General features: G+C 28.8%; 1 protein-coding gene across 1 annotated transcript in view; it reads right to left on the bottom strand.

The window, feature by feature from the left end:
• FoxP (forkhead box transcription factor P) overlaps positions 1 to 15,894 on the bottom strand; it is a 70,369-nt gene extending 54,475 nt beyond the window's left edge. Inside the window, exons 1-3 of the mRNA XM_075361965.1 lie at positions 15,654 to 15,894; positions 3,471 to 3,572; positions 2,237 to 2,417 (exon numbers count right to left, since the gene is read on the bottom strand). Of these exons, the coding sequence (XP_075218080.1) occupies positions 2,237 to 2,417; positions 3,471 to 3,572; positions 15,654 to 15,894 (524 nt within the window). The remainder of the gene's footprint in view (positions 1 to 2,236; positions 2,418 to 3,470; positions 3,573 to 15,653) is intronic.
• Between the last annotated feature and the right edge of the window lie 1,944 nt (positions 15,895 to 17,838).

Raw genomic sequence — 17,838 nt, 5'->3', positions numbered from 1 at the left:
TAATCTTGCCACAGAAGTCATCTGGTAAGCTGATCTAAAATGATGCTGCATAAAGCAATGATTTTGCAAAGACAAGGGACTTCAGGGGGCTTAAGAGCCCTTAACCACCTTCTTTTTCTTGATTTTATGGAAAAAAACCATCACTGTCATTGATTTTCTCTTCCAATTTGGAATCCGACCTGGTGGGACACATAGCAACATCTAAATTATGGGAAATTGTATGAGTTTGACAATGATGGAAGCTCCTACAATAGTAGCACTTGTTGGGACTGTCAAGCGAAATGCAGAGATCTGTATTGCCCAGAGAAAACATCTTCACTCAATTCTCTTAAAAGAACTGATTCCTCTCTCAATCTGTGCTCATCAAGATCATCCACCAATGCCTCCTTTTTCAAGTTGTTGGGAGACTATGATAAGAATATCTATCTCTCCTTTAGGTTCAAATTCAAGTGCTCCACTTTAAATATGCCCAATAATAACAAAAATTAAATAAATACTTAAGACAAAGAATGAAATAGTACAATCGGACAAAATGAAAAGAATCGAAGCAACAAAAATATTGAATCATAGAACTCTAGGACATGAATGCTTTTAAAAGTAAATAATAATAGAAAAACAAAAAAGAGACTTGAATGATAATTATATTTAAACTCAAAACTTTTAACCTGCAGAACTGGTTCTTGCTTTATCAAAACTAGAAATATACATATGATTTCAATGGAAATCAGTCCTCAAATAAACATCTAAACCTCAACGGTGTGAAAATGCTTTATTTTATACATGGAATTTAGTGAAGAATAGGATTCAAATAATGATAAGAAAAAAGTCTGGAATCAGGAATCGCATGACCAGATGATACAGAATTGTGTTTATATAAATGGTAGTGTGCTGACTTTTACATCAGCTGGTCACCGTGTAATGTAGTACAACATAGTAAATAATTAACATTTCAACTTTCTTTTTTAAAAAATGATAATCAATTTGACTTTGAATCCACTAGAACGAAGCTATCCTTATCAAACTTAAAATGTTATCACTGTTCTGTCAAAATAAATAAAATTTATAAATTTCTATACACTTAGCTATGTAATGTATGAATGCCAAATAATATGACCAAAAAGGTTGCAAGTGACCAAATATAAGTCATCAGTCACTGCTCAAAAAAAGTAGAACCATTCCCTGTAAATAAAAATCATCTGTTGCAGGAATTACTCAGAATGTGAGGAATAAGGTGGTTTCTTGAAGTCTAATTCAGTGAGGTAAAAATACTTCTTCATATTGGCATGGCAGGCCCATTAAAATGTAGCTGACATTCAGCCCTACAAGTAATAACTTCACTCAAATTCACCATGGAAACTAGCTGTGCAGTGAATAACATTACTCTGAGAGATATTACTGCTGCTTGTTTCTCAGATGCTTTATATGTGTCAACCATAAGACTGGAAAAGATAAAGTAAATTAATATACATCTTTCTGTACAAAAAATGTATCATTTGTACTCTGTTTTTATTGATAGGGAGTAACTTCCAATAAAACTCTAAAGATTTCCAATTAGAAATTAAAATATTTTGCTGAAGATAATAATGCCTTTTTTATAATAATAAATGCTGATAATATGTGTAAGCTATCTCAAATATAAACACACTGACAAATGGTCATTTTCATTCCAACAAAAGGGAAACAATATCTCATGCATCAAGAGTTGTAAATGTGTGAAAACTATACACCCCAGAATAGACAAAAGGTTAAAAATCTTATCTTCCATCATTTCTATGAGCCTTTTTTAATACACATTATAACAGTTTTATTTTTAATTTGCAAAATAAAAAAGAATTTTATTTCATTTTCATGGTCATTTTATAATATTCACAGAAAACAACTGTAGATTTTTCTGAATCTTCTAAGTATGAATTATGTTTTACGCTTCTACAGATATATGAACTGGGAATCATCGGCAAATAAATAAAACATGATGATGAGTTCAGTATATAATGTAACACATAAAATTATTAAGTGGTTTGCTACAGAATAGGAAAAACCATCTAGGAATAAATGAAGGTAAGAAATATAAAATTAATTGAATAACTAATTTAATCATAATGATTTTTAACAGTACTAAAATCAATAAATAGAATTCTTGTATACTTTTATAACAACCTTACAAATAGATATAATTAAAAGTTATTTATATTAAGTTAATGCATAAATAGATTAAGAGATTGATGGTTGGTTATACTTGAAAAAAGCTTGAATGTCATCACAGACGGTTTCACAGCCTGGCCATTTACAAACTCCATGCCCAAAAAGTAGATGAACTTTTTCCCCACTGGGCTCAGAACTTGGTTCTTCTTGAGATGACGTCCCACTTCCATTAAGGCAGTCTCTTCTGTTGATTCCCATAGAAGCAAGAAGACCTGCTATTGCATAAACAGATATTAGTATAATGGAATAAAGATAATTTGTATATAATAACACAAAACATACTCATTTACATAAGGAGATGACCTATAACACAAACATGCATTAATCTTACATACACAGAGTGTAAAAACTAAGTACCAAAATACCATAGACATATCCATCAATTTCATTAATTTACTGTGATCTGTCATTTTTTCAAATTTGACAATTTAATTGCAAGGTTGTTTCATCATTTAACATAACTTAATTTAAACATTTGACTTATAATTAAAAAAAAACTTATTTTCCTCAAAACTTTAGCATAAATTAAAAGGTAAGATAACATTTTAACATTCAGGTTTATTTATCTGAATTTCATGTCTATGTTATCGTAAAAGTATTTAAATATTTACTAAAAGTATTTTAGGATAAAAACAATTATAATTGATCAACATGTCATAAAATTATCTCAACAAAATCCAGTTTGACTGCTTTGATAGCTGTTTATTCATTTCAGTTATAGTAGTGTAGTACATAAACCTTTATTATTACTATTGTTATCAACATTGTTGTTACTGTTATAGAAAAGACAGGTTGTTTAAAAGGTCATTTTCCACACATTTATATTTTACGACATTTCATAGTTATGCCTGATGTTATTTTAGATTTGGCATTTTATTCTTCTGACATAGAGTGTTTTTTGATTATTATTTATTAATGAAAACTAAGTCATACAAATAAAATTATTTATTTTAATCACTTAATTCTACTGACATTTATAATGTTTATTTTATGTTACTTTTTAAAATATAGATAAATAATACTAATTGTATAAAAAATTAGTCTTTTATATGTTAGACCAGAATGAATTTTACCTTTATTATGTTGCAAAAAAAATATATATATATATACATTACAGTTTATACCTATAAATTAAATCATCATAGATAGCCTGACTATTTTAATAAACTGCTGATTTTAAGTCCTCTTTAAGATTTTCATAGATAAATTTATTATGTTTACTTTAAAAAAAAAACAACAATCAATTTATTATCTTCAATACTCACTACTAATTGCAGATGGTTGCTTTTCAACAGACTGTTTCTGCTCCAAATCTGGGCTATCAATTGGGAAGTTATTCCATAATGAAACCATATCGCCTTGGCTCACTCCTGTCACATTATTAATTTTTATTTAAGTATAATTATAACAATTAATTTAATTTGTATTATGAAGAGTTGATTAAAGTAAAAGTTACAAAATTTTATGTGTAGATGGTCATTTAGTATATCCTTTTTTACTTATTGGTATGTAAACAGTGACATTATGTCATGGTGTTATGGAAGAATCTGAAAAAAGATTCTGTTAAAAAATTAGTTTACACCTGACAGATGAAATAAAAAACATAAACATATTTAAAGGCTTTAGTCTCATGTCTTTTGGCATATCCTACTTGTAAACAAATATTTGATAAATAAGATTTTTTTATTTATAACAAAAAAATAAACAAATAAAATTAAAAAATATATATCTTACATAAAACAAATCGTTGATCCTATCTGAACTGATAACTAAAAAAATTATTTCACTCACAGTAACAAAGTTCAGACATGACATGGCTTACTGGTGGACTTTCTGATAGCAAGAATTAAAAATTTCCATACGTTATATAGAACAAAAATTATCTACTCCATCGGTGTAAATGATAATAAACACCAGTTTTCTGAATTAATATAATTCAAAACAATTTCCGTAACATTAACATCAGATATTATTTCACTGCGAAACAATTCAAAAAATAACCTTTTAATGAAATCCCATTCTACCATTGAAGGGCCTTGTAGAAGCAGCAGGTTTAAAAATACATAACAACTTACCCGAAGAGTTAAGACTAATAAAGACGCTTATAGAACTTAAAAAAACTTTCAACACTTTTTTTTTATTAATCAATAATCATTTTTACTCAACTGTTGAGCATTTAAAAGGAAGTTAAATTGTTAAAGAAAATAAACATTAAATATAATCTATATTGTTTTTTATTAAAATATTATAAATACTTTCCTTTTTTACTTTGTTAAAGTACTATTAAATAATTAATTAAAGTCTTAATGAGTTTAATTTTTCTATAATTATTTATAAATGGATTATTTACAATTCCTATTTGTACTATTATTTCTATCAACTTATGTACTTCACTAGAAGCGATACCTTTTTATTGAAGGACTAAAACTTTGAAATTTGTTCTAAACGGGCTGTATTCATTGGAAAGTTATTAATTATAAAGAAAGTTTATAATTTACTTTTTGATTTAATTGTTTTTTTTAATTAATTAAGAAAACACTTTTTAATTTTTGACTGATCGATTAAGAAATGTAATCGCTAAGGAAATTATTGCGACTGAAATTTGGGTAATGAAATTTAAATTATTCATAATGCTATATATTTACATACTGTAATGAGTTACGTAAATTTTGTGAAAATTAATTCTAATTGTACAGAATAAACAAATAATTTGAATGTATGATTTAACATACAGTGTACAATCAGATATAAAAAAGGTATTTAGCCTTACTTATTTAATATCTTACTTTTTTAAATAAAATTACAAGCCAGAACAACAAATAGAATGCAGAAAACTGGCCATCGACACAGATGCACAAAGACGGTCATTCTATATTACACAAACTGCTTCAACAATATAATTCTATCATGGTCCCATCAGATGAAAACAGTAGTTCATGTTCTGCGTTGTGGAATTTAGGGACACTACCAAAGATAGTCAAGAGTATCAAGGCCACTAAAATTAACCATTTTTCTACTACTGACAAACAGCAACTGTCAGTAATTTTTTCTATACCTTTCTAAATTTTGTATCCTGAGTAAGATCTTCTTTCTTCCCTTATTCTTCATTAAAGAATTGACACCATATGTAAGTGGAATCTACCAGCTTGCTCTGTATCTTCAAGAACATATTGCCTACACAACAATATCTGCCTCGCATATTTGACCTTGATTATTCTATAATATTCTGGCCATTCTGTGCATTGAATTTTCCAGGACATTCAGAAATTGTATTCAACAAACCTGATTAGCAGACTACCTTCATCCAGTTCAACAGACAACATGATTGTTGATTCAACTGTTATAAACATAATTATTAATATCAAATTATGTACAAAAAATTATCATTTTTATAAGTTAAAATTTGTTTCTTTACTCGTAAATCATTGATCTAGACAACTAAGAACTAAAAATGGTTCTGTATTATTTTTTGATTGATTAAAACTTCAAATTAATTAACAATACTGGTTTAAAATCAAAAACTTTTTAGAAAGGTTTTTACACGTTTAGGGTAATTTATAACTTAAAGAGATGATATAGGTTTTAAATTAAAGGAATTAAGTAAACTTTCAGTATAGCATGTAGTGTTTTTTTTTGCTTAAGTCTCTTAGTTTTAAGCTTAAAAAGCTAAAAACACTAGCTTTCTTAAAAAAAATTACATCTCGATCAATGTTTAACCACATGAGACACAAAACATATGAGATTTTGTAAAATTTTACTGTTTTTTTTTTTTTTTGCTAAAATTAATAGTTCATGAGAGGTTTGAAAAAAAACGCTTTTTCACCCTTTTGAAGGTGAGTTAGGAGGTAAGGTTTTTGACAAAATTTTAGTGTGTTACAGCATGCTATTTTTTTAACCATTTCAACAATAAAACTTTAATTTACCAAAATTTTAATTTTTAACCTTAATTTTTCGCGACTAAATAGTAAAAACGTAAGTTATTATACCACACCCTACACTTTAAAAAAAAAAAAAAAAAAAAAATATAGTATGAATCTTTATACTACATTATAACTGACATTTTAATTAATGTTTTTTAAATAAGTGAGATTATCCAGATTTTGTTATTTTTTAATTAAAAAAAGAAATGCAAAAGGTTCATGTGATTATAAGGCTTCAATAAATTTTGTAAAAACTTTTCTAAAGTAAAGATGTTAAATAATATAATTTGCCAAATGGATTTTATGCCTGTAAAATGTATAACCGTCACTTGACCAGTATTTGAAATCGATTCACTTTGCTTAAATATGTAAAAACCACTCTTAAAATACCATTACATAAATGTCTATTGGATATGTGCGATTGTTTAAAGTCCAGTTAGGACCATCGACCAACATGATTGCCAGGATCCTTTATTAAAAAAATGTTACCAAAGTTACGACTAAAAAATATCTGTAACAAATAAATAAACTTAATTTTCTCTAAAACTGATATATATTACATTGAATTTAACAATAATCCGCTTTTAATTTTTTTAAAAATGAGTCCACCGTACAAAAAAAATGAAAAAAATAATGACCTAAGAAAATAAATAAATAAACATTAATAAGTACATTAAATAATTTTTTAATTAGATGTAAATTTAATCCAAAAAAATTAAGCAACAATATTAATAAACATTTTTAGAAGTAATTTAAAATTAATTCATGACATACAAACTCGCAGTAACCAACTAATTCATCAGAACTTTAAATCAATTTTTAAATTAAGTAATAAAATATATACGAAAAGGCTTCTGCCTATTAAAAAAAAATCCAGTAAACTATAAGAAAATATTATCAGCTATATATGCAAGCAGTGATAAAACACAATCAACCCAAGCGGCAGTCAATATAAAAACCCTACCACTCTTTCTCTATATTTATCAAGATTATAAATACTACTGATATTAAAATGATATTATTTTTAACCGGAAAGGGCTGACCTACAACATTTATCAATTTTTATTAATTCTATCGATAATTCAAGTCTTATTTGAAGTTAACGCATCCGTGATGTACAACGTTACGATGAATTATTGACTACCACAGCAGACATTTTTTGTATCTGTATCTGTATATATATATATACTGTATTTGTATCTATATATATATATATATATATATATTTTTTGTTTATTTTTTGTTTTCAGTCATTTGACTGGTTTGATGCAGCTTTCCAAGATTTCCTACCTAGTGCTAGTCGTTTCATTTCAGATATATATATATATATATATTAATTTATTGGTCGGGAATCGTTTTCTATAAGGTTTTGAACAGCAAGAGTCATTTTTAAAATAAAATTAAAGTAAACCAGATTACCCAAGTGTAGGGCGGTCGAAAATTTTATTTATCACGAATTAGTTTCTTTCGTATTTAAGTTAAATTACTTACAAAAGTTAAAATTTATATATATTTTAATCTGTTTCATTCTGTAACTTTTTATAGCTGAATAATATTATCGTATACACTTCACAGCAGAATAAAAATAACGGAGGGAAATTGAAATCCATAATTTTAGTTACTTGATCTCGACCACCTGCTGGAACGGATAATTTAAAACTCTAAAAAAGTTAAAATATTTTCTTAAAATCTTATTAATTTGATTCAATTTTTTATAACCTATTACTTTTTATAGATTTTAAAAGGAAATGTAACGGGTTTTAAGATCTGGTAAAGACAAAAATGGTCTGCCTGGGTAGTCGGAGCGGTCGGCTTTTCATATATCATGAGAATAATGAAAAATGCAACAATAATTTCTCAACTTTGATGCATTTCATATAGTTTTACCAAATTTTTATGTTTCCAATCTGATTTTTATCTAAAGTAGAATGAAAAAGGTATGGAATTTTAAATTAAGATATTTGATTTCGTAATCCCTACCGTTCGTTGGCTGGAATGCATAATCAAAAACTACCAAAAAATATTTTCTTAAAATTCCTTTCCTTTGGTATATTTAATCGAATCTATCAGCCTAACTCTTTAAAAAAAAAAAATAATGTTACATTTTTACAGTTTTACTGAAATACCAGGACAGTTGAGTAGTCGTGATTTTGTATACTCTACCATGGATTCACTACTTCATTTATCAATTAAATTAATGAAAACATTTCATTTGTTGCATTCTATCACTTTCCATACAAAAAAAAGTTATTATGTACGCAGTGTAACAAAAAAAAAGCAAGTAAATCTAAATCAATATGTCGAGGTTCTTGAAAACGACTACCGATCGGCTGGGATACTTAATCTAAAATTTCATCAAAATGTTGAGTAATATTCTTTTAAATTTTATTCTTTTAATGCAATCATTTTTAGCCTCCATTTTTGTAAATGTAAAACATATTTAATTCGATTAAAATAAAATTATCCGCTTGGGAAGTCAGGCGGTCGATATTCCACATATCATGGATTCATTAATTTCGTTTTTAAGTCTCAATATATTTGTAAAAATCTAACTGGTCTACAGTAAAGTATAAAAAAGGAAAAAGCTTGTTTCAATACATCCTACCCGTAAGATTTTAAAGAAATTTTATCCGCAGTTTTTTTTTTTTATTAATGCAAGATAACAACGTCATTCATATTTGGTAGTTGAAACTGAAAAAATCCAATTCTATGTTTCTAAACTCTTCAAAGATATTTTTAACGCTTATTAACAACAATAAATTGAACTATTATCTTTTAATGAATGTAAAAGGCATGAAAAAATAAAATTCATTTTTTTAACAGTATTTTTTCTTGATTAAGTTGATTCATTACTTTAAAATTAATAAATTTACGACATACGAAGTGCGATCGATCGGCTAACTCAGACAACCACCTACGTAATAGGTTTTGGAATAAAAATTTCAGTAATGAATGAGATTGAGTCGGAACAATGAAGTGATTTTTCTACCTTTACAATGAAGCGAATAAGTTAGATCCAGACTCATTGGAAAACATATAATGTGACTGGTATAACTCCAGCGATTTAAATGGGAAATTACGAGAAATTTTTTGTTTTTAATAAATTACATTCTGTAGTACTCTTTGACTGGATCGTATGCTAATGACCATCTTTTTCACAATATTTTTCTCCGATACTGCACGCTTTCATTATAGCTATTTATAGACGCATTTTACCTATTTATCAGTTATTAACAATCGTTATCATTAGAATTTATAAAAGTATAACATTAAAAAAAATAAAATGTTAATTTAAGACAAGAAAACTTTTTGACTTTACAAGATTATATAACGGAGGGAAACTATTATTATTATTTCATTACAATAGTGACTGCACTAAAAAAAAGATAGAAGCAGTTGCTTTCGGCGCTACACTATCGAGGATTGTATGAAAGGAGTCCATCGTATGAAGAGGATTGTCAAACGGTGGGCATCTTCACTTTACAAAAGAGAAGGGTTACATATAACATAATGTTTATATATTCAATGTTCGATTGTTATATCAACGTTTATGTTTCGAAGATTGAAATTCAAGTCCCAAACATAAATGTAAGAAGGGACGTCGTTTATGAAGATACTGGAGGGTTGAGTCCGCTTGAGAAATGTGTCCGAGATTTTAATATTGTACAGTACATAGACAAAGTGACGTGGATATATTTAATTCAAGAGGAGGCTGCTTGAAGAAATTTTATAAAGAAATTGAATAGAAATTGCGCGGAATAATTTATTTTTATGTCTTTTAGATTAGTGATTTTTTTTTCTAAGTCAATGTTTTTTTTTGTTTTTTTTTTGAGAATATTTTTTTTTTACTAGAATAGTTTTGTTGCTAATATTTCTTCCCTGATAGGTCAAGTATAGAACTTTAAAGTTTTCAACTGGTCGGGATGGCTATAACGGTTGATGTGGAGGCCATCTAAAAAAAATTATTACTATTATTATTATTATTATTAAAAAGTACCATCCCCGGATTTTTGTATTTCTTTGTTGACATCCCCAAAGTTCAATAATATCAAAAACTTGATTACAAAATTCTATAATTCTATACGTACGGAGGAGTGTAAAAAGATTGGAATGTTTGGTTCTCTATCACGGGAACGGTTTTACTATTTCTGTAAAATATGTTATGATAATGCATTAGATATATTAATTATATTTAATTAAAACATAAAATAGGCGCCATTAATGGGAACAGGTATATTGACAGCGTGCTAGATGATTCAAAAAGGAATTTAAAAGCATATAAATATTTTTTGAGATAAACAGATTCGGTTGAGGTCTCATTTCACAGAAAAACACATCAAGTTTGTCACCAAAAATTCAAGTTGGTTTGATATGGCTTCTATTTGTAATGTGACATAAATCTCACCTGAAGTTGATTTCATTCCATACTGTAGCCAGCAAGTCGAGCGTTACCTCTGCAGCTGCGGCTTTAATTCGAAGTCATAGCTCAACAAGATCAGCAGGCAAGGGTGGTACATAGACCCTATTTTTAATGAAACTTCACAAGAAAAATTCTAGCGGGGTCAAATCTAAGGAGCCAGATGGCCATGCGATTGGTCCTTATGACTGATCCACCGATCTGGGAATCGAGTATCAAGAAAATCTCGGATTTTTTGGGGGTAGTGAAGTGGTGCTCCGTCTTGCTGATAGTAATGGAGTCCATCTTGGTCATCATCGACTAACTGAGGAATTAGAACATTTTGAAACATGTCCAGAAAAACGATATCAAAGAAGCCTGGTAAATGAACAGGCTGTAAGTCTTTGGTTACTTAGGGCACAAAAAACACTGACCTTAGGGCAGTCACGAATGTGCTGCAACGTTTCATGAGGGTTTTCGCTACCTCATATTCGGCAATTATGAGCGTTCACCTTGCCACTGATGTGAAATGTTGACTATCACTAAAAATACATCGTATATAATGTATCGTTGTCTGCAATTATATCCATCATTTCCACAAAAAAACTTCAGCCGGCCAACAGTGTTGTCATCTGTAATGTGTTGAACCACGGTTAGTTGTATGTTTAGTGCAATCGTTTACGTAGTACGCGCCAAACAGTCGTTTGTGGAATGCCATTCTCAGGTGACGCACGTCGAGTTGGTTTGTTCGGACTACGTGTAAAGTTCTCTCTGAGTTTTTCCACAGCAGCTTCAGGGAGGCGTAGGCGGCCTGATGATTTTGTATGTTTAACAGAACAACCTGTCTCAGCGAAGGTTTGGTGCCACGAGTAAATTGTACGCCTACTAGGAGACTCCCTATCGTACTGTCTACGAAATTATGTTGAACTACAGTTGTTGATTGCAAATCGTGAAACTAAAACACACAGCGAGCACGTTCCGCATCATTAAATGTATCCATTTTTAGCAACACTAGTGATAGCGCTGGTGGCCGAATTTGGTACTAATGAACTACGTTTTGACTATGTATTTTGCTATGAAATAGAAAAGCACAGCATAGTTATGTAAAATAGCTATATGGTGTGTTTGCTATGAAATAAGACCTCAACCGAATCTATAAGTTATCTAAATAAATCTTTATATACTTTTAAAGTCCTTTTTGAATCGCGGTATCTCAAAAGGGTTTGACTTACCATAAATTTTACTTGTACAAATCACTCGATTATTTATCAAGATCAATTTACTCTAAATTAAGAATTTTTGAAAAAAATATTTTTGGGAGAAACACACTCCTACCCCTAAAGATTATCGTCGGATACATTTTTTTTTTTTTTTTAATAAAATATTACATTTTTCTAAATGAGGTTTTATCAAAGTGAAAATAATTTTGAAATCGTATCAATCAGGAGGAAACTTCCTTCTCCATTTAATATTGTTTCAACCAATTAATTTGTAATTTGATTTTATTATTAAATTTTTCTAAAGTAGTCATAATAAGGCTGAAAATAATAGTTTCCTTACTTTTCAAATAGACAAAAATACGGTCAATTCATGTTTTTTGAACTACGATTTATGACATAGTTCCTTAGCGCGGTTTGAATCTGTGAAAATAGTTTTACTAATATAACAAATCATTCTAGAATTTTGTTTTTTATTATTTTTCCTTAGATAAGAAAATAAGTAGATAAAGATATACGGCTAATAATAATTTTATATTTTAATTTAAAATAAAATTATAAATTTTGTTACTTTTTGCTATATTTTATTTTTTAGGATATACGTATTTATTTTTACTTACCCAAATTATTTATTGTAATATTATTAACGAAACACAAGTTTCTAGGGATATTTTAAAAAATCTTAATCGCCAATCACTAATAAAAGTATTAACAAAACAAAACGAATGGTCAGAATTTTAGTATCGATGAAGGAACTGTATAATTAGTTCCAAAAAATCTAAAAATATTCAGAAACAAAAATTAGAGCATAATCTTGTAATCTTGGTAGAAAGAACAGAGTACTACAATTAAGAGAAGGTCTGAATAAGAATTCAACCGGACTTGGCGAGTTTGTATGCCTCTAAAATTTTTGAAAGAGTGACGGTAAATTTTATCCGGTATTTAAAAAGGTTTTGCTTAGCGGCTGAAGAATCTTAAGCCTGTGAAGAATCGGTACAGTCGAATAGACATCTGACGTTTGGTTGCCCTACTCTCTTTTCGGGTAGACGCTAGAAGCTGCATCACCCAGGAATTTTACGGCCAGGGAGGAGGGAACCGGCCTTCCAATAAAGGCGGAATTTCTGTGAAGGTGGATCCAGCAAAATTTTACGTAAGCACTCGATTCGGTGAACAAACTAACCGGCATTAACGATGAAGGCTTGTTAACTGCAAACCAGACTAGCCGCCTAAAGAAGAGGAGAATTTATCGAGTTATATTTAACTCAAAATGTATTACATTTAATTTTATTAATTAAAGCCCAATTTTAGTCCTAAGACTGTCATGAGAACAGCAGATCCATACTTAACTAGGGTCTAGTAGGCCGTATCCTCCCTTTAAACTTAAAAAATTTAAAGCTTAGTAAAATTTAAAGTTTAATTTTAACAGTAAAGCGATTACTAAACGGTGATTAATTAATTAGTAACAGTTCCTAGGAAAAAGCCCACATCTATGAAGTTAGGTGGCCTAAAGGAATTTTGACGGGAGAAATACAAGTTAACATATAAATATGAAATTTAGTCGTTAATAATTTATGGTATATATAAAAGTGTTATCGCGTGTTTCTTCTTGTTAACAAAGGAAAGAATATATTACTTTATTGACGTAAAACTCCCCGCAACTGTGAGCATACGATTAACCCGTTAATACAACCCGCATCCGATGATACTCGTACAGTTTTTTCGAAAATTCTTGACATAATATATATTTCTTTGTTTATTTTAATTTTATTTCGCTAAAGAAAATTAAACAACTTTGACTATAAATCATAAAATCATGCGCCCTAATATATAGTCCTAGTCTAATAAACACGGTGAAGCAGACCGATTCGGTACAGTACTATTTTTACATATAATTCACATTATCATTTTTAAAAACCCATTTGAACTCTCATGAGAGAGAGGAGGGGGAAACAACGTAGTTATAAAAAGCAACTGTTCGCCCTTACCGCGATCTCACGTGGAAGATACCGTATTATAACTTGTACATGTGTCAGTAAGATTTGCGTTTCCTGATCTAACCGACAGCAACTCCAGCCTCTTAAGACACTTTTTTTTGAGTATTATGACAGACAGTAGCGCTTACAATTCAAAATGTTGTACGATAGATTTTAACATCGTTTGAACTATTTACTTCACATCTATTCAAAACTGTAAGCTTTTCCTAAATACGTTATGTTATAATAATTAAGGTTTTACAAAGCGACAAGTGCGGAACAACTTAATCAAGCGTTTTACTGAGATCAGAAAATAATAGAAAATGTAATTTTTTATCGATTTATTTTAAATTCCGTCTAGAACCGTACTAAAAATTTGTCGATACACTATTTTTTTTTTAACAAAATTAAAAGATTATTTGCATAATTTTTCCAAATTTATAAAATAGGGTTAACAGAAAAACCGGTCTGTAACTTCATAGATAAAGTAAGATTTTCTTACTGAGGTAATTTTTCTTACGTAGAGGGAATAATATTGGATGTTTTAAACATTCCCAACACTCAAATTGGAATTGTTGGATTTCTTATTCAAGGTAAAAGAAAAAAAAATGAACTACTTTTAAAATCATTTTTTTATGGAAAATGCACGATTAAACTTTAAAGAAATTGAAATAAAATAAAAATAATGAATTAACAATTTAATGGTTCGTATTGAATCACCTAGTTTGAGAAAGATAATCGTTATTGTCATCGGTAGTGTCAGAAAAACTTATTAAATCTTTCAGATTTATTAATTTATGGGAGTCGTAATAACGGAATAAGTATTTTTTATAACCGTATGCGGTTGCTTTTTAGTAAAATCACTTTAATTTAAAATGATATTCGAAACGGTTTTATTCAAATTACGATTAGACTTATCGTAATTAAATTATGTTATAAATTCTTTTGGATTGCGAATAACTTTTCTAAAAGTTCTTTTGTAATTTTTAAAGTAATTTTATTTATCAAAAAAATGATTACGCTTCACCGAAATCAGTTAGCAAGGAACTATTTTTGGAAGTCATTTTTTTAAAAATCCATGCATCTATTTTAAAATTTTAAGAAATTTAAACAGAAATGAATATTATTTTTCATTATATTTACGTCAATAAAGTTTTTGAACTTTAAATAAAGCAACAGTGAAAACAATTACTATTCCGTCGCTTTAAATACTACGATTGCGATTAATTAAACGCTTAAAGTTTGCTTCTGTAATTTGATAGTTGAGATCTAAATAAAGCTAAATTTTTAGAAAAAATATGACCACCTTCTACTAAAATTCAAATATAAAATCTTCATCCGATATCATATTTCCATCTGCACTAACAAGCAAACCATGACACAAGACAGATGAACAGCGCTTGGATTACATCCTGGTCCTTAGTGGAACATCATACCGAATATCTATACTTTATTTTCTTTCAATCAAGCAAAATTAGCTTCCCCTTCCCTAAATATAATTGTGTACCATGGTACTGAACCAACATCAATTAATTTTTAACATCAAAACTAAAAAAAGAAAAATTAATTTAAAAACGCCTAGAATAGTCAGGATTCGACTGGGGAAAAAATGGAATCAGATTGTAAGTATTCCATAACCCGTATGGAAGACAAAAGATTAATATATATATATATATGTGTATGTATTAATCTTGATTTGATAAATTAATCAAAGAACAAAACTGTATTTAAAATGAAACTTTAAAAATTAATTTAAATAACAGTAATTATAAATTATATATTTTTCCCCTGACTGAACCAGCAATATATATCAAAGTAAGGAAACACTAGATGAATTCCCTTACAGTAATAACAAAAAAGCGACCTAATAATCTGATAAATAAAATATAAAATCAACTTTTTTTTTTTTACGAAAATTAATATACAAAAATAAATAAAAACATACCTCCACCGATATGTTGCATTTTAGCTTGTTGCGCGTGAGAGAGGACAGCAGCTGTAGGCTGGAGTCCCATTCCGTGTTGCAGAACGTATTGTCTTTGCGATAACTGCAAATGGTGCACCAACTGCTGCTGCTGAAAGGCCATCTGCTGAAGAGCCTCAGAGCTCTTTTTTTTGTCACCAAGCTGAACCAGTTGAGTTTGCTGAATCAAATTCATCTGAAGCTTTTCTTGAAGCTGTTGCATGGTCGACCGGCCACTCCTTACATTACACTCCGTCGTTAAGTTTCATCTTCCCTTACAACAACATGGCTGAAATAAATAGAAATAAAAATCATTAATATTCTCCGAATTCAGAAAAAAACACACACAAATGTATAGAATGATATAAACACATTTGAAGTAATATTAAATAAAGATGAAGCCGACTACAGATTAAAAAAAATGAAGAATTAATCACAGTTAACGATTTCCATAAAGTTTTAGCAAACAGCACAGATTATTAGTACTGAGTTTAGTTTCTACACTTATTAAAAATAAAACAGATTGAATCGTGTATTAGTTAAACAAATAACAAGTAGGTGTAATAGGAAAGGAAGGATTTTATACATGAAAAGTTAATCGTTTTCTGCTTTTCAGTTTGCTGCTTATTCTAAAACCTCAGTTCTTATGTGTTTGATAGCATAAGTTAAGTATCTATAATATTCAATGAAAAAATATCGATAAAAATTATATATGATAAAAATCGTACAATAGAATCAAATAGCATCACATATTGTCATTAGAATTCTATCAAATTATATGGGTTTTCAACCATTCCAAGCGATGATAGTGTTGTACTTGAGCACTCCAAGCGGACTGAAATTGAGATTCACGCCTACAATTGACACCTAACCTCTGTTCAACAAAGATAATTGTATGTATAGTGAACATCATTTCTCTCAGAAAATAAAATTATCCAATATTTTAATAACAACAAGACCGAACAATAAGTCCAACAAACGACAACAAATTTTCAGATTGACGGGACGTCACTTCAAATTTTTGCTTCTTTGAATTAATGAAGCTATTTTCATACTTTACGTAATACTCAGTTGTTAATGTTTCAAATTTAATTGCAGTGACTGTATCGCATTTATAAAATTTCATTACACAAAATAAGAGTTGAAATTTTTCGTACAAAATTTTGAACAGAACGCATGAATCAGATTAAATTGTAACTTTATTTAGACGCACTTGAATTATACGATTCTATACTAGCCACGTTATATTTTTTCTGATGAATTTAAAGCTTAATAACCCTCATCATTATAAAAAGTTGAGGGTGATCTTTTTTTTATTCTCCATTTTTTCTGTTAAACTGTATAGTTTTATTACTTTTTGGAATTTCTAGTAGAAACTGAACAAAATTTAACAAAGGAACTCTTTTGGCTATCTTTTAACATTAACCACTATAAAAGTAATGTGTGTATATATATATATATATATATATATATATATATACATATAACCCTATAAATAGCGTGATAACTAATATTTTCTCACGGTCCTCGAAACATTTGAGTGGTTTTCATTTGGCTATCTTTCAAGTAACATCTGTGTCAGTAAGGTATATTTATTTTCCTATAAATAATAAAAACTGGGTATTTTCGTTTCGAAAAACTAAAAACGAAAACTTGTATTTAATTTAAATTAACTATCATTAAAAGTATGAAGTGGTATTTGAAAAAACCACTACATTAACTGCAAAGGAAGAGGAAAAAGTGCCGTAACGGTCACGCATAACATAGAGTAACAACTGTTAATTAATGCTTAAAAAATAAATAAAAAAAATAAGTTTAAAATCTTCCAAATACGGCGAGAAAAATGAGAAAAGAATTATTACTAACCAGCTAATAGACCACATTTTTAAATGTTCCATTCAGGCGTAAGCTGAAATAAGGCTAAATTAGTCAACAAGCGTTTGCAGCTGTACCGATTCTTTCTTCAAATTTTTGAATGCGTGTGAAATGTTTATAATCTTCTAATTTTCCTAACTTTATAGCTTCTTTCGTCATAAAATCGTATATATTATTATCTATTTCACATGTTTGACTACGAAGCGTTTTATTCTCGTCATTAACAACGCGTACAATAAATATCATCTTAAATTTGTTCAGGGCTTCCACCCACAAACTACTCAAAAGCCAT

Source organism: Lycorma delicatula, chromosome 4 (genome assembly GCF_047948215.1).
Source record: "Lycorma delicatula isolate Av1 chromosome 4, ASM4794821v1, whole genome shotgun sequence".
NCBI classification, from domain to species: Eukaryota; Metazoa; Arthropoda; class Insecta; order Hemiptera; family Fulgoridae; genus Lycorma; species Lycorma delicatula.
The sequence above is the reverse complement of the archived record's forward strand: the minus strand, read 5'-3'. Positions and strand labels throughout refer to the sequence as shown.